The 18,501-nt window shown below is 43.5% G+C and overlaps 1 protein-coding gene across 3 annotated transcripts in view; it reads left to right on the forward strand.

Annotated features, from left to right (window-relative positions):
* Positions 1–348: 348 nt before the first annotated feature.
* Positions 349–18,501, forward strand: part of LOC147014808 (ubiquitin carboxyl-terminal hydrolase 17-like protein 6) — a 31,912-nt gene continuing 13,759 nt past the window's right edge. For all 3 annotated transcript variants that reach the window (XM_085853094.1, XM_085853095.1, XM_085853096.1), the window contains exons 1-10: positions 349–1,372; positions 1,578–1,710; positions 4,189–4,332; positions 4,458–4,658; positions 6,258–6,365; positions 7,637–7,736; positions 15,239–15,309; positions 15,606–15,676; positions 15,873–15,955; positions 18,087–18,198. In XM_085853094.1, the coding sequence (XP_085709220.1) occupies positions 4,209–4,332; positions 4,458–4,658; positions 6,258–6,365; positions 7,637–7,736; positions 15,239–15,309; positions 15,606–15,676; positions 15,873–15,955; positions 18,087–18,198 (870 nt within the window). In that variant the 5' untranslated portion in view covers positions 349–1,372; positions 1,578–1,710; positions 4,189–4,208. The remainder of the gene's footprint in view (positions 1,373–1,577; positions 1,711–4,188; positions 4,333–4,457; positions 4,659–6,257; positions 6,366–7,636; positions 7,737–15,238; positions 15,310–15,605; positions 15,677–15,872; positions 15,956–18,086; positions 18,199–18,501) is intronic.

Genomic DNA, 18,501 nt, shown 5'->3' on the forward strand with positions numbered 1-18,501 from the left:
AAAGCAAAGAAACCTATAAGTGCAACACATTTGTGGGAACTTCTGCAACAAGGTTGGGAATAACTTTCCGAACAATATTTGATTTCCATTGTAGAAAGAATTCCGTCTGACTGGAAACGACAAAACGGCCGTCTGACTGGAACCGACGAAACCATCTCTCAAAGCCGACAGAATCGCAACCAGCTCTCGCCAACCGACTCACGCCATCTCACTCACTGTTATAAAACCGGTCCTCTCGTCCTTTTTTAATCGGCGGCCCGTCTGGGCGGAGCCTCCAGCAGACTCGAGCCAAATCGACCCCGCCCCTTCGCACATCGTTGCCCGTGACAACCCGCCCGTCCCGCGATCATTCCCGGCCCACGACGCCAATGTCTGTGGTGACAGATAAACGGTAGAAAGCAGTCATTTGCCGGAATTACCGAGCGAAAAGGTGAAGCGCTCATAAAACGTCAAAAAACAATTATCACCTCAATGTTCCAGCCCGACACGAAAAAGAGCCGGTTGGCGTCCAGAGATCTGCAGAAACGGGGTGTCAACGTCGGTGAAGGAAGTAGGGGGAACCTCCGTGAGGCTGACGGGGTATCTCACGTGCATTAATATGTCTGTCGTAAAGAGAACAAGGAGCTTTCCTTTCCATAAGAGAGGGAATCTATTCTTTACCCTTCTCAACGCATCACGGTTAAGTTAAATCCCACCAGACATGGGGATGGGTCGATCCGAGACATGCATTTCGGGAGATAACTGTCAATAAGCAACCTTAAATTGGCGATATAAATTCGAGAATGTAGTGTGCGTAGTTGTGGATGAAATACGTGAGATCATTGGGTAAGAGTCATGTTTTTCCCGTTTTCGATCTGGCAACATTGAGCGTATGACGTCACTAGAGCAGTTCCAAGATGGCGGCTCCCTTAGAAGCATCACCAGGGAGGAGCAACGTTCTGTCAACCATTTCTGGTGTATCGGCTCTATGAGACCAGCCCGAGCGAGTCGAGTCGGCACACTGGACACTCCACCGGGAAGAAAAGGAAAAAAACAAAAACAAAAATATAAATAAATATTTAAAAAACGACAAAAAAACAAACAAACAAAATTTTTTATTTCATTAAACATTTTTTGCATTTTTTTTTCCTTGGATCTTGTGAAGATGGGTTGGTGTGGTGCTCGCGCAGACATGATGGGCTGGATGGCCTCCACCTGGGTTGGATTTCCTTGTTTGTTATTCCTTGTTACCCCGTTCCGTTGGAGTGCTTCCTTGAGTGCTTGAAATCAAGCAAGCCGCTTGGCAAGCTGCTTGCTAACGAAACACACCCCAGAACGATGGGAAGGAATTGGTGGATATCTGTGAGGAGAATGAACCCGACAAGCCCGGGAGGTGAGTGAACGTGTAACACGATGAGGTGTTTTTGTAGATTTCAATCCTTGTATTTCTCATGATGAAAAACACATTTTACTGAACAAACCGTCGTGATTGGTCGGATATTCGTTGCTTGGCAACGACACAAACAATAAAATCGCGCGTCCCTTATATGTGCGAAGCAACTATTGTGACGTAATAATCGTGTGTTTCGAACGTTCAGTAATTCATTGTCACGGAGTTCAGTCGCCGTGTGCTCTGAGAGGAAGAAGCTGAACTTTGAGGGTTCTGTGGATCTCTGATGGTGTTTCAGCCTTTCCTGTTCGGGGTTACATCGTGAAATTGATCTCCTGTCGGTGAGGAAGCACACGGTGGATGCACGGCGCGGTGTCGGGAATCGAACCATTGAAATGTTTCATTTATCGAGTTCTCTCCCAAGTGTTTGAACTTGCTTCTCATGAGGGTCATCGATCAGGACTCGTCGTGCTTTCTTCATCCGTGTTGGTTTATTATAATAATACATTTAATGCAATGAAATGATTTTGTTCATTAATCACGTGATCACTCCATGTTCACCTGTCCAACACGAGAGTGTACAGGTGGAGCCGCACATACGGACTTGTGAGTTGTCTGTGTTCATTTCCCGATCTGAATGCGAACTGTACGATCCTTGGTTCGCAGGCACGTTTACGTACACATCTTGTAATGTTACATTACCAATTGCTGTGCCGAGGATACACGCTAAGCCGGGTGTCCCGTCTGCTAGCATCAGCAGGTGGATGGCAAATGTCCCACGGTATCTTTCACGAAGGGCAAGGAAGTTATTACCGGCACCCTGAAAAAATGAAAAATTCCTGAGTTTCTGTAACTTTTGATCACACATCATCAAACCTCTCCGTTTTACCCCCCCCCCAAGCCCCCTTCCTCCGCTCCAACCCCTCCTTCGCTCCAACCCCCAACCCCCTCTTCTGTTCCAGCCCCCCCTCCTCCGTTTAACTCCAATTCCTCTGCCCACCTTCCCTCCCTTCTCCAAAATACTCCTTCTGGGGGTCAGAATGGACCAGGGAGAGAACCCTAGTGTAGGTTATTGGGTAGGTGGGGGTGGGGGTGAATAAAAGGGGGTTTGTTATCACAAAAAGTGATTAGGAGTGGTGCGGGGGGGGGGGTGCAGATATGTATTTGTGGGATAAATAGAAGTAAATTTGTTTAGTTTTTGGTATTTTTTATGACAAATGTTTCTCTTTGTTTTGTTCATATTGTTACGAATTCTGGCTCGCCAGGGGTGCGAGCGATTGCGTAACTCCAATCGCAACCGCATCGCCCACCGGACGGACAATTCAGTCGTGACCCTCCTGGAACTACCGCCAGGAGCCAGTCACGGGTGGGGGTTTAACCTCACCACGATCGTGCCAATTGCCCACCCGCGCAGGATAGGGTTGCTCGCCAAACTCGACTTACCGAAGTACCTGCGCGAGTAGTCGACCGGGCGATCGTACCTCGCCGCAGGTCGGCCGAGGACACAAACCGCTGAAGCGGTCCGTTCCGTGCTATAGTGATAACCGAGCGGTGTTATCGCCGACCTCGACGGATCAGATTCTTTTCTTTACCCGGGTGTTCAAAACCCACTACTAATTTATTCCCCGATTCAAGATGGCACTTTCAAAAGGGAAAAAGACGACGAACGGGATACATTTCACACAAGGACATTTATTATAACAACAACACGTATTACACACACACAACACAAGCAAGGAATCATGCACGTATTTAAAAGCAAGGCAAATCGAAATGAAACACGGATACAGGCAAGAAAGGAATGAAAGCAATACCACCGACTATAATTATTAGCAATTTACAGGCACTTACACAGGTCTACTTATAGGGACACGGCGCCACAGCAGTCATACAAAAGCAAAGAAAAACCCTCTCATAGGCAAGGGGGTAGACGGGGTTCGTAAGCCTTTATGGTCGTGGGCCGTGGATGACCGAAAAGGCCCGCGAGACCGAAGGGTCTTACCCACGCCCTCGTGGCGCGACAGTGGGCAGGTCGCGACGTCGACTCCTCACGGCCTTGCGTAGCCGTGCCTGTCCTCGGGCCCCTGGCGTGGTCAGCGAGCTCTCTCCGGCGTTGCTGCTGGTGCTTCCACGACCCACAGCTGAGCAAGAAAGGACTGGAGGGCAGAAGGGGCTTCAGGACCAGAGAGTGAGAGAGAGAGTGGTGTCGACGACCCAGACAGAGAGCTCATGGACCAGAGAGAGAACGACGTCGACGACCCAGACAGAGAGCGACCACTACCTCCAGACCTCCAGACCCACAGCCCCACTCCCCCACTCCCTCGACCACTCGTCCCGCGTGCCCTTTTATCTCGATGGCGCATTGCCCCTCCCTTCGCGGCGCGCGGGGGAGGAAAATTCCAGGAGAGATTGGCCCAGCCCTTTTGTTATAAGAACTGCCTTCCCCGCGTCTCTTTCGCACGTTCTTTTCGTTGGGGGGAGGGGAGGGGTGAAGCCGTCGTCCGTTCTCTCCCGACGAATGTCAGGCTTCTCGCAACCCTGCTGAGATGGCAACGTGGTGGTGGGTGAGGCGGCGTGGTTGTAATGGTGGCGCGGTTGGCGTTTGTTATAATGGTGGCGTGGTTGGCATTGTGGTTAAGGTAATTGTTGTGTGGTTGATCCAAAACAACGATAGATAAAGAAAAGCGGCTATCTCAAAGAGTCGCAGCCCGCTGAACACGAAGAAATCCCTTTAAACAACGGTCGGGAACTATCTGCACATAAACTTAGCGTCATAGCTGATCTAAGGACCCTTTATGGCGTGTTCCGAATTTCCACAGCCATAACAATATCATCAGCGATGAAGGACACAACTTTTTCTTTCCACATTTCTGTGGATTCCCAGCGGGATTTGGATTATCCCAACTCAGAGGTTTCCACAGAAGATTTCATCCACAATGGCAGTATTCACTCCAGCAGCAAAGGTGTGTTTTTCCTACCTGTAGACCCATGAAATGTGTTCTCATGGAGTCTTGTTTAACTGGTATCGTGATTTCACGGTGTTCAGGTCGAATGTGTTGACTCTGGGTTTTCCTGATACTTCCTTCAGACAGTCCAGATGACATCTCCGTTTCCCCTGGAGACTTTGTCACACCCGGAAACATCACACTCGGGTGGCAGAGAAATGGTGGCGTTGGTGCGGGCCTGCAGAACATGGGCAACACATGTTTTCTCAATTCCACCCTTCAGTGCCTGACCTACACGTGTCCCATGGTAAACTACCTGCTCTCAGGGAGACACGACCACACCTGTAAGTTCCTCTGCTTTCTTACTTGAAAAATGGACACTCTTCCTGCACCTATAAGTGCTATTCATGTAATCATGTTGTGACGTTCTTTTTGGAGGGTGGGAACAACTATTGTTGTTGAGTTAATCGACCCCCCAATTGTGTTTGTCAATTTTAGAGCACTTGTGACCTTCCTCGCCTGCACAAAGGACCTGTGGATAGAGATACTGTGTTTGTGCTTCGCTGGTAGATGGTGTTGTAATCTTTAACAGCTGGAATAGGTTTATAATCTGATGTACTGGATGTGTTCCCCCATATCTGACATCAGGTAAGGTCAAGTAAGCGGAAATTGGATTGAATAAGTGAGTATGGGCAGACGGACATTTTGTTCTTCTTCGTGGCACTTGGTTGAGAGGGACAAAGACTAATAGACATGGGGAGCACTGATTGGCCCGTGCGATGACAGGCCGTGCAACATCAGGCCAAGGCCTGCCCTCGAGCATGGAATGGTGCACCATTGATCACGTGGTTCATTCCCTGCTCGTGGTACGGAAGGGGACGAGGTTATAAAAAGGGGGATTGCTTTTGCTACAGCGAGAACTGTTTCGTCATCGACTTGTGCTGGACTCGTTTGGCTGTCCTCCTTTGGTCCTGGGACATTGTAGGAGGACAAGTGGACCACCTCAGAGCAACCGCAGCACATCCCCGAGACCCATTTGCCAGAAGACTCCAAATCATCACTGTTTTGCTCTTTTGCCCTTTTTCACTTTCCTGGTGCCTGTGTGAGTGTGTGCGCAATGCCAGAGGGGGTAGTTTGATCGTTTTTTTGTGCCTTCCATTGTTATCATGTTCATCTGTGCCTGTCTCATACTTTGGTAATCTGATTGTTCTCTCTTCCTGTCTTTTTACCCCATGCTTGAAGCAAAAAGCAGGGTTTAGCAATTGGTTAACTTTGTCTGTTTGTTTGTCTGTCAACAGATGTCAGTCTGTGATCGAGGAACAACTTAATTTCAACTGAATTTTGTATGTTGAACACTTAAGAACACAAACCAGCAGTTTAGCCTTACTTTGGCTCTGATTTTAGTAAATGATCAGTAATATTTATGTATTTATTTTCAAATTCTATTTATCGATGCATGTATATATATATATATATATATATATATATATATATATATATATATATATATATATATATATATATTGTCCTTATGCCATAAGAGGCGACCAGGGTTGCGTCAGGAAGGGCATCCGGCATAAAACATGTGCCAAAGCACTATGCGGATCATACGCATGATCCACTGTGGCGACCCCTAACGGGAGCAGCCGAAAGAAGGAGAAGTATATATATATATATATATATATATATATATATATATATATATATATATATATATATATATATATATACATATATATGCATACATGTACTTAGATGCATATATGTTTGCAGTTCGCCCCTCTACCACAGTCATGTGGTTTGACGGGAGCTGTAAACAGGACATCTTTACTTCCAGTCTTAAAATCATGTCGAGGTTGCTCGTGATTAATCCACTTGGTCTTCTATTCAATCGAAAGTCTTCAATCACAGTTATTAAATTTGTCTTTGTTAACCTTTTTTAGGTCGCAAGTCATCCTGTTTGATGTGCATGTTTCGTTTGCACATCCTGAAGGCATTCTCGTGCACGGACATCCCATTCAAGCCGAAGCCCTTCATTCTTCAGCTGAAACGTGAGTGAACGCACCCTTGCCTAGCCTTTGTCTTCTTCACTCTCTTAAGGTGTGGTCTTGGTCCTGTTACTGTCCATTCTGCTGAAAAACTATTCTGCATTTATTTGGTCCACACCCTTCATTATCTTAAACAACTCGATCAAATACCCTCTAATCACCTCCTTTATATAATGTATAAAGTCCTGTCACCTCTTGTGTCATGACGCAACATCATAAACGGATCAGGACACAACATTTGATTTGATGTAAAAGTTTGTTTCAATGGCAAACTATCCACTTTAAGGCATGCCCTCATAATTTCCTATTGTCTGTTGCATTTTCGTAAAATAGTTTGTTTTTACTTCAAAAATGCTTCATTCATGAACAACTGGTAGTGGGGGTTTGGGGGGAAGGTGAATTGGAGGGATCGCATGAAATGCCATTAATTCCACGTCGAGCTTGGTTTGATGTAACATTAATACACGTGAAGCTTCTCGATGAAATTTCCATGCTCAAAATGAGAAACGAGCCAAATAAAGGGAGGAAGAAAATGCAAGCATTGTGAGAGTAAGCCATCAGCATTTCATGGAATGGTGATCATGTGACCCCAAACCTCCAACTTGTATAATTATTACACATCTTCCCAATCCGTGTTTAGTCCTCCACTAAATTGAATACACATACTCTAACTCGACATGGAGCGATCTCATGTGTTTCCACCATCTCATGGTGTATGTAGCTCCTTACACATTTCCAAACATGCAGGCAGAATTCCAGGTCCAAATACTCATTTCCTCCTATCATACAATTATCGAGAGCAAGAGTCGTTTTCTGTATTAATAAAAGTAAAAAGCATTTTGTAACGTTCTTACATCATGAAGTGTGCCGTCCTTTGGATGGACGTGAAGCCAGGTGTCCCAAACTAGCTCGAACTGAATGTCAGGCCTGGCCAGACGTTTCTTGAGAGACATCGTCCAAACTTCCTGTTTGGCCAACCTCACAAAAGGTGGCATTTATTTGTTCTATTAAAGTAGTAGTTGTATTTGTAGATTTGCTGATGACTGTCCCTTTTAATCGGAGAAGACGCCCCTACTTGGTTAAAATGTATTAAAGTTTCGATATTGTGCGTCAATCCGTGATGTGGAGACCAATCAATGATTTGCTGTGTTTGTTGTAGCCTGCGCCAAATGTAGACTTCCAGATCTCCGACATTTTAATTAATGCATTTTTAGTTAATTTATGCAAATTGATTCTCATCACCATTTGATGAACTGTTGTTTGAATTATTTCAGGGATTTCAGAGAACTTTGTTTTCGGACACCAGGAGGATGCTCACGAATTCCTCAGGTGTCTGCTGAGCACGATGGAAGATGATCTTCAAGAACATCCCGGGTGAGGGTTTTATGATCTCTCTTCAATATACATCCTTTTTTGTTTCTGATATCAACTTTTACTCACCCAAGCTTTGCATTGTTGAGTTTATAATTGTACAGTTGGTCGGTCCAAAATTATCTTATCGATTCAATCTCTTATTTCATGTGTACATCATTAGCGCCATGGTGGAATTTGCTGGCGTGGAATCAGAGCGGCATGTTTGAGTTTAGTCTGATCCCGCCGGGAGTTTAATGTGGAAGATATGAACTCAATTTCCACTCAGGTTCAGCACACAAAGCAGAATGTTTAATGATGTACGTGCGCACATACAGTAGAGAAGAAAATCGATCATTGAACCTCTCTCTCAAAAAAACAACACCAATGCAAGCCCTATGTATGAAACAGGGACGAATGGGGGAATGATTGAACAAGACAGGATAAAATAGAAAAAGCTTTTCGTCTGTGGAACAGTAATTATTCCCATAGTTCAAAATCAAAATAACTGCTTCCTGCTACTGGGAAAGGAGTGAAACAGTTTACACAATATTGGTTCTTGACGGAAAGGACCAAGTACAGCCAATCAGAAAAGAGCACAACAGTCCCTCTCGGTTTGAAGGTACAGACAGTTACACAGATCAAGGGACACGTTCTCAGCATTGATAAAGAACAACGTAACATTGACTGCCGCTGCTCATTGGACCTCGTCAGCTTTTACAATGCGTCTCCATAAAAAGCCTTGCATAATGTTCATTAAATTTGTAAACTAAATAACAAATATCTAAAGTTATATTGAATCATGTACTAATTGATACACTTAAGTCTTCCTGAAACTTATGCAACACTTCGAGGTTGTCACATAGTTTTAATCAAAAATGACATCACTATCAACTGCGGGCAGATGTATGTTTTACAGAAAGTAAATGTAACAGGATACATGGATAAATAATCATGTTTACAAGGGAATCCTCTCAACTGCTGAATTTCACCGAAGTTGAAATTATATTTTATGAATGAGGAACATTGTCTTCATTCATTCACACCAATTACAAATGCTTAAAGAGGAAATCTTCGACATAACCAAGACAATCCAGCTTTATTATTGTTTATTTATTGATTTTTCGTATACATTTTTTTTGTATATATTTTGTCGAGGCTCGCATGAGAGCGAACACAACAGAATGTACATCAAGGGGAGCAGTGGACAAGAGGGGCGGGAGCGGGAAGGAAAAAACTGTGAACAGAGACATGAGATTTGTGGAAGGGTGAGGGATGGGGCGGGTTACACAGGGTAAACTAGAATGGGCACTCGGTAGAGCGCATACCTTTGCCTTCGCTACTTTTTTGTTCTTGGCATGAGAGTGGGGGGAACAGAACAGTGAACATTTTGGTGTTGGTTTCATGCAAATCGGTTTTGATTTGACCGTGTTATGACAAAAACCGCATATTTTGAAAGGTCGTTACCCCACTGACCTTTGACCCCCAACCGCTAACAATGGTAATGACGTAATTGTGTCATGTCGCCCATCACAAGATTGGGCAATGAATTCTGAACATTTTGGCATCGGTTGCATGCCAATTCGATCAAAATTGACCGCGCTATGGTAAAAATACAAATTTGACCTTTCCGTGACCTTGACCTTGACCTTTGACCCGATCGCTCCCAAAATCTAATCAAATGTTCCTTGGATAATAACCCATCATCCCACCAAACTTCAAGCGATTTGGTTTTATTCTTTCTGAGTTATGCGAATAACAAACAAACACACACATACACACACACACACACACACATTCACAAATAAATAAATACACAGCGACCAATACATAACCTTTCACAGAATGCGAAGGTAACAAGATGGACACTCCAGGGACTTGCAGGTCCTTACACGACAGGGACTTTCAGGAAAGAAAGCACGGAATTTGAACGATGGAGGTTTTGGGTGGATTAATGTTTTGCTGATTTCCAAGCAGATAGCAGATGACCTTAAGCAAAAGAGAGGGTGAATAGAACAAAGAGAGGATGAGCAAGAGCAACAGAGCAGCTTTTAGGACACGTGGGCTGATGCCGTCTGGACCGGTTGCAGAATCCAAGTCAAGGTTTGACAGCAAACTCTGCACCTTGTCAGGACAAAAGAACATCGAGTCCAGGAACAGTTGGGTGTGACTGGGTAAGGTCGGAACAGAAAGCGATGGGTTTGGATGCAAGATTTAGAAACAAACACGGAGTTTAGGCATTCAGCCTTTTGACGTACAGTCAGCTCTTCGGCCATTTGAGGGAAGGGAGGGGATGGAGGGGAAACATACACCAGAAACAGACTTAACTAGATACCACCAGGATTTGGAGGAGGGAGACAGGTTTGGGAGTTTGGCCTTGAGATGAGAAAGATGTTGTTTTCTGGTTGTCCTGAGGGTAGACACACAATTGTTCCGAGCTTTGTGGAAGGACCTGAGTTTGATTGCCTTCAGTTGGATTTGCCTTCCATGAGGCGAAGGCAAGTTATTTCAGGACAACTGCCTCGCTACAAGCTTCAGTGTGCCATGGATGGGAGAAAGGGTATGCCAGCTGAAAACAAGATGGGATAAATCTGTGAGAGAGAGAGAGAGAGAGACAGAGACAGAGACAGAGACAGAGACAGAGACAGAGACAGAGACAGAGACAGAGACAGAGACAGAGACAGAGACAGAGACAGAGACAGAGACAGAGACAGAGACAGAGACAGAGACAGAGACAGAGACAGAGACAGAGACAGAGACAGAGACAGAGACAGAGACAGAGACAGAGAGAGAGACAGAGACAGAGACAGAGACAGAGACAGAGACAGAGACAGAGACAGAGACAGAGAGAGAGAGAGAGAGAGAGAGACAGAGAGAGAGAGAGAGAGAGAGAGAGAGAGAGAGAGAGAGAGAGAGAGAGAGAGAGAGAGAGAGAGAGAGAGAGAGAGAGAGAGAGAGAGAGAGAGAGAGAGAGATATGTTTATGTCAGAGGAAATGGAGATGGGAGACCAGTCTAGAAGTTTGATGGCTGCTTGATGTCTCTGCCAGTTGGCCTGAGTGAAATGCCAGACTCGATGGTGCTGAGGTGGTTCTCTAATAAAGGCCAGAGCGATGTTTACTTTGACAAGCATGTGGTCAGAAGAACCGATTGGAGCAGAGGAAGAATAGCAAATATTTTCAGGGAAATTTGTCAAAATCGGATCCAGAAGAGATGGAGGGAGTATCATTAGTTGAGATCCGGGTTGTGAAGTCGACAGAGTGTGCCAGTCCCGATGAGTCACAGAAGTCTATTTGCTGAAGTTCCATGGCAGGTGAGAGAGGTACCCACACCCAGCCAACTGGAATGATGACAGTTGAAGTCACCACATATGAGGAAGAGAGAGTTGGAATGAGAGGACAGAAGTTGGTCCATGTTTTTGGAGAGCGAGATGTAAATGGAATTATCACAATATGGTGGACGGTACAACACACTCATAAACAATGGGTGGGAGTGGAGGGAAGCCTTAGCCAGAGGTATTCCTGGGGGTGTTGGGGGGAGAGGACAGTGCATGGTGAGTGAGGAATCAAGTCTATGATGAAGAGAGCAACTCCGCTGCCAGGACGAGGTTCAGGTCTGTCATACTGGAGGATGGAGTAACCAGGGAGTGATACGAGGGAGTCAGAGATGTCTTTAAGGTGGAAAGTTTCTGTTAAGCAGATTAAGTATCAGTGGCATCCTGCATAGAAAGATCTGTCAGGTTTGATCGAAGGCCCCAGACGTTTGAGGTCCATACTGTTAAGGAAGAGGGAAGGGAGGAGATTTTGGGTGCAGAGGAGGGGAAGGGAGTGGGAAGCTTGGACGAGGGAGGGGGGGAGGTCAGGAGAGTTAATGAAAGAGTGTGGGAGATTGTATAAGAGCTTGGGGAGAGGGACGGTTAAGGAGGAGAAAAGTCTCAGTGGTGATGGGTTGAGGTGCAGTGGGGAGTAATAATAGGTGGCAGAGGGCAGTTGAAGATCGGAGAAGGGAGAGTGATGAGATGGACGAAAGAGGGTGGGGGACGGAGGAACCTTTGTGGATGTGAGGTGGGGAAACTTTGAGATGGGGGAGTGAGGGGGAAGATTTGAGAGAGATGGGTGAGGGGGGAGTTTTTGAGAAAGATGAGGAAAGCTTGTCAGGGAAAGAGTGTGAAGGTTGCTTTGAGGGGGATGGGAGATGATGAGAGCAGGCATGGCCAAGGGCGATGGGAGAGAGGAAGGATGAGACTTGGTAGAGGTTTGGTGAAGAAGGGAGCAGGCAGGGGGGGGGGTACAAGATTTCAGGGGTTGGGAAGAGCGGGAGGTGTGCTGAAAGGAAGGAAGGAGGATGTTTGTGGTGATGAGTGTGCTGATTGTGAGAATGAGATATCTGTTGGGTGAGAATGTAGCCCACAGATGAAAGAACACCACACACTTTGGGACAACAGAGAAGGAGCTGATACTGAAGCTGAAGACAGTGAAGAGTTGCCCAGAGTGGAGGTTGGATGAGGGGCAAGATGGGAGGAGTAACGATAGGGTATAACAGGTGAGGGGTTAGGAGGAGGTAGATTCATGTCGGTGAAGTTTGAAAAAAGGATGATTGATGGAACACGAACATGCATTGCAAACTGGGATTAAATTTTTTTTTTTTAAGTCAGAGGTGTGATTAAAGTAAATTAAGAGAATGGAGAAAAGAAATGTTGTAACAGTGGGACTTTTTCGACACGGGATGAAGAAATGTGGAATTGAAAACAGCCTTTTGAAGAAGAAGAGTAATAGTTAATTATGATACAATGCTGAGAACCACACATGTGAAGGAGGAAGTTGTAGCGTTTCAAGAGAGCATTTTTTAATGTATATTTTTTGATATTACATAGGATTAGGAAAAGGAAAAGTTGAAAAGAATGGTGGAGGTAGGTGTTGGTGAATTTGGATCGGCAAAATCATAAGGAAGCTGGTAGTTCGACGAAAGATGGAGGGAGAAGAAGAGGGGGTAGAGAAACATGTGGTTGGTTGCAGGTGTAATGTGAGAGGTTAAAAGAACAAGGAATTTTTTGGTTCGCGGGCGCCAGCAGTGACCACTATTTTCGTTGTGTCTGTCTGTCTGTCTGTCTGTCTGTTGGGTGGTTGCTAGACTATTGGGTGGTCGCTAGACGACCGTTATTCTCAGGTTTTCCATCTGTCTGTCTGTTTGTAATGGACAGCTCTGGAGGCCAGAGGAGTCAACCAATTTTGATCGAACCTCACTGGTAGGTTCATACCAGAATCTAGTTGTATGCTTTTGAGCACCGTTGCTATGGACGCCACCGTTGCCTAGAAACGGGACTTTGAAATAAAAGAAAACATCCCAAAAAATTTTTTTTTTCGAAGATCAAAAATCGCCTTCCACGCTTTTATGCGCACTATAATCAACCTCTTTGTCAAAAATTTTCAGCCCGATCCTTAAAAAACTATGACGAGTATGCAATTAGATAGCGACCACCCATGTCTCCTACCGGCTTGTCTGTCTGTTTGTGACTCTCTCCAGAGCATAGCTCCGTGACGTTTGATGCGATCTTGATGAAACTTGGACACAAGCGAGATATCATGGTCTAGTTGTGTCTTTTTGTATGAGGGGCATCCCACGCCCCATGTGGGTGGAGCCACGCCCACTTGAACTTTTTATTTATTTATTTATTTTCTCGCAATTTCATTTCCGAGAAGCTGTGCGTAATGTCCATAAGTACAACATATAAAAAAATCCGATTTGATTTGGTCAATTTTGACGGAAGAGATAGGTTTTTATGGTAGGGCTTCCTCAAAAGCTTCCACTAACTTAATTGTACCTATCGTGGCATTGTTCAATAATGCCCGCGAACCATCGTCGCCTCCCGGCTAGTTTATTATTGTGTGTATATATATATATATATATATATATATATATATATATATATATATATATATATATATATATATATATATATAAAATACATTTGGTAAGATTCGGGAAAGAAAAGGTTGAAGAAACAAGCTCGAATGAGCTAAGATCCTTGTCCTCTTAATGATGACGTCATTGTGATGTATCAGGTTTACAATAAATTAGCTGTGCTAATGCCCGGCTTGATTCCTGCAAACAAAGTTCAAACAGCTTGCCAAGTTTCGGAGATAATGGTATAGGCGATTTCCATTAGCGGCGATATTATGAAATCAACTTTTTTTCTTGGAAGAATTTTCAAAATCGGAGATGGTTACTGCCTGCGCGTGGGCTTTCTGCATATACATGGCAAGTTTCACGAAGATTCGATGAAAACTCTGGGTTGTGAAAAAAAATGTCAAAAAATAGGAATGACGTCATAAAAAGATATGACGTCATAGTGATGTATAATATGTGCGGTAATTCATCTCTGCTGATGCCCTGTTCGATTCCCACAAACAGAATTCAAAAAGCTTGCCTAGTTTCGGAGATAATTTTTTAGGCGATTTCCATTCGCGGAGATATTTTGCCATCATAACTTTTTTTCTAGGAGGAATTTTCAAACTCGGAGATGGTTACTGTCTGCGCAGGGTATTTTTACATACATATACCAAGTTTCAGGAAGTTTCGATGAAAACTGTGGGCTGTGAAACAAATGCAACAAAAAACAAAAAATGTCAAAAAATAGGAATGACGTCATAAAAATTGATATGATGTCATAGCGATGTATCATATGTGCGGTAATTCATCTCTGCTAATGCCCTGTTCGATTCCCGCAAACAGATTTCAAAAAGCTTGCCTAGTTTCGGAGATAATTTTTTAGGTGATTTCCATTAGCAGAGATATTTTGACGTCATAACTTTTTTTCTAGGAGAAATTTTCAAACTCGGAGATGGTTACTGTCTGCACAGGGTATTTTTACATACATATGCCAAGTTTCAGGAAGTTTCGATGAAAACTGTAGGCTGTGAAACAAAAAAGTCCACAAGAACAACAACGTGAGTAAGACTTAGAGATCCTCCACGAGGATGTAAAAATTGTGAATGTGTATGCTGAATGTGAGTTGGCAAAAGTGGAGGATGGGAGATCGGCAGTCGGAGGAAGAAGAGTTGGTGCAGAGAGTCACGTGGTTACGTGACGTGCCATGTAAGGTAAAAGGTATTTTTTGTTGCTTTTTATACATTTTGAGACATGAAACAGTGGGTATAGTTGAGAGGGATAGAAGGAGGGTGGAGAGAAAAGTGGAGAAAATAAAAAAAAAAACTGATGGTAATAAGGATATACACGATCGTGCACACAAACGGGAATAAGGGGAGCCCTCAAGGAAACCTGAAATGAACAGACGACGAAAACTCAAGAATTAGCACAAGTTCTAACACAAGACCGAACTAGAAACACGCAGTAAACACAGATAACAAAATGACAATAAAACGGGACAAAAACGACGGGAAAACTTATCTTTGAGAAAGTCGTCAGAGACCCTGAAGAAGAACCTCCACCGTCGCTCAAGAACCGGAACCGGAAGTCCAGCTTACTAATTGTTGTCATGTTTCTCTCTTTGTTTTGTTTATCATTGCAGATGCTATCAGTTGTCTAATAATTCCGTATCGGTGATCAAGGAGGTATTTGGAGGCGTCCTACAATCTCAAGGTGAGCTCTTAAAATGAATGAAACAAAATATTTTGGTTTGCATTTTCCTCCTGGGGGTGAAATTCATGATTTTTGATCAAATTTTATGGTTTGTGAGCAAACGGGAAATATTAGTTCAGTGTTTAATTATTTAGATTATGAAGAGTATCAGGATGAGGATGATTAGTTAAGCATAAATCACAAGTTTTCACCATAATCTTACATTTACAAACAAATGATTTTTGAAAATTCAAACTCAACAAACAGATTGGAATAGATTTCTGTTCTCAATGAGTGCACCTGTGTTCCTCTTTCAGTTAAATGCCTGACGTGTAACGGGGAGAAAATCAGACGTGAGGAAATGATGGACCTCATTCTGGATGTCGAGGTTGGAATTTCATGATTTTCTTTGGAATATTTGATTTATCTTTTCCATTTCCTGTTCAGAGTTTGTGCTGATAGATCAAATCATTTGATAATAATTAACAAATTAAAGGAGCCTCAAGGTGGATGAGGATTCTATAACTTCAAACACCTGGTTCCTATTGGGCGAACCTCTGACCTACTCTCTTGGCCTCTTATAGAATGCTTCAGACATGTTGGATTCCCTGCAGCAGTTTGTTCGGGCGGACCTGTTGGAGGGAGACAACGCCTGTTTCTGTGAACGGTGAGTGCAAAGTGTTGGAAATTGCAAACGACAGGAAGTTTTCCCGAGAATCAGGTTTATCCGATTTGACTTTTCACAAAGTGGCGGAGTTGGGGTCCTTTTTGGTTTTTTTTGTGCGACTTGTGACCTCAATCGACTTGACGAAATTGATTTAAGTCTCGGATTGGGGACTTGGTTTCTGGGGTCTTGTGACTTGCTTGCAACTTACATGTGACTTGAGGTTATAGTGACTTGTTCACAATGTTTGGAAACTAATTGTTGACTTAAACATTGAATTTGAACAGGGTTTAAAACAAATTGGAAATATATTTCAGTCAGCGTGCACGTTTCGGTCAATGGCGACATATAGGCCGACCATGTACTGTGCGTGTCACTCTTACGCTATGACCACCGGGTCGCACACCTTTCACTGAGGTCGAAGGGAGTGTCCACTCTCCAGACAGAACGGAGCACACCATGTCCAAATGACAAGCACCGATCTTGCCAACAAAAATACAACTTTATTCCAATCACGTCATCGACATTTGTCTCAAATCGGGGGAAACTTGGCCCCATGCATGTCCTTACCCGGGACAATTATGTTGTGGTGATTTAAATGTCAGTTGAATTGGATGAATTAAACTTTGTCAATATAAATTGTAAATTTTATCACGACAAAAATTGAAGTTGATGCATCTCATTTTCAAGTAAACAAACATTCGATTAGTACAACAAAATATAAAATTGCATTTCAATATAATAGACATTATCAAAGCTTTTGGACTTGCATTCCTGAGGCGAAATCCAAAAGCAGATGAAGAAGAAGCACCAAACTCTCATTTATAAAGTTACAAAGTAATGTCCTCAACGTTGATTGGTTGAGAGAAAGAAAGGATGGGATTACCTGGTTGCTGGAACCATAGAGCATCTTGAATAATGAGTTGGCGGCAATGAATCGTCATGAATAATGATTAGGTGGAGATGAATCGTCAAAGTACTGGCGGAAGCGTAATGTTAATGAGCTGAGGGCTAGTTGGGGGGAGGGGGAGGGGGAGGTGGTCTCCATGTTGACTCAACGTTGACTGTGGTACAGTTGTCACACAGTCAAGCCATCATAGTCAAAATAGATATAAAGTTCAGACAAATTATTTCTGTCTGCAAAGAATGGGGTTGGTTGACCTGATGAATGTGGCCTCCATTGCACGAAAGTGAGCTCAACTGCATCCTCTACTCGGAATTTTAAACCAGCCAATACGATATTGCTCTGCACACCGAGGACTATTCAGTAAATAGTAGCCAATTGCAGACACAAGGAATATTTGTGTCGTACTATGTACATTCTTACAAGCTCGAGTTGGTTGTCTGTTCGGTTGACTGACCCCATCTGATCCCCAAAGGGACATGTTGTTCAATGTGATCCTTCGATCTCAAAGATGTGCGGCCCACGGTACCGAGCATCACACTGGCACTGAAATTCGTAAATAAATCTTACTTGTATGAGAGGTGGGTAGAATAATCCTACTACGTTTCCACCGGTACTTTGGTGATTCATCTCCGCCTAATCACTATTCATGATCCCACCCCCTTTCTAATTCTCTGGCGTCTTGCCCCCGACCTGATTCAACACTTTCCTTCTTGATTATACGTTTCATTTTAACATACATAATAAATATACAAGTAAATTATTAAAATGGCCTTTCCTGTTCCACATTGAATGAATCGGTTCTACTTGTAAACCATTCAAACATAAGCTGAGGTTACTGTGTCGTCTTGCGTACATATGTTCAAGTAGGTACACTAGATATGAGAAGTGAATTTAAAATTAAAAAAATTTTCTGGGAACAAAACAAAAAATGTCCACTGTATGAAGTTGACAAAAAGACTCGAGTTGAGCAGCTTTTCAGAACAGAGCCCTGTGTCTTCATTCCTTGATGGCTTGTACTTCAAGGTTTATAAGTAAATGTGGGACATGACACAAGTTGAAGTAGTACCACGGTGATTTGAGACTTGACTTGACACTTGCCCTCAAAGACTTGAGACTTGGCTCATGTGATTGTTGACATCTCTGCTGAGTTGCTCCATTACAAACCTCAATGATGCGTGTTCAGATTTCATGGTCATGTTTAACCAAAATCTGTTGATTATTTTTCAGGTGCAACACAAGGAAACCTGCTGCAATCAAGTCCACAATCGAGAGCCCTCCTAACGTCCTCACTGTTGCGCTTCGGCGTTTCAGTTCCTTCACTGGGAAAAAAATTTCAAAGGTAATTTTATCAATTTTGGAATTGTGCTCCACAATGACTACGCTTGCTTCATCAGATGTACCTTCATTGGATATGGGATCTTTGTCACGACCATGTTCATTCCAAATATGCAAATCATGTGAACAGTGTGACCTCGTGAAATGACCGTTAAACCTAGTTGCGAACAGCAACCTCGACTCTTTTTCATTTGGATTGAAATGGTGTTTGAACATTTACCCGTAAGGCCATATATAAACATATATCAGTTGATCGTCGAGATTACAATAAAAAAAAACAAAAAAAAAACAAAGGAATGAGGAAGCC

The sequence above is a fragment of the Eptatretus burgeri genome, chromosome 13 (genome assembly GCF_056783735.1).
Source record: "Eptatretus burgeri isolate ZD-2024b chromosome 13, Ebu_testis_v1, whole genome shotgun sequence".
Taxonomy (NCBI): Eukaryota; Metazoa; Chordata; class Myxini; order Myxiniformes; family Myxinidae; genus Eptatretus; species Eptatretus burgeri.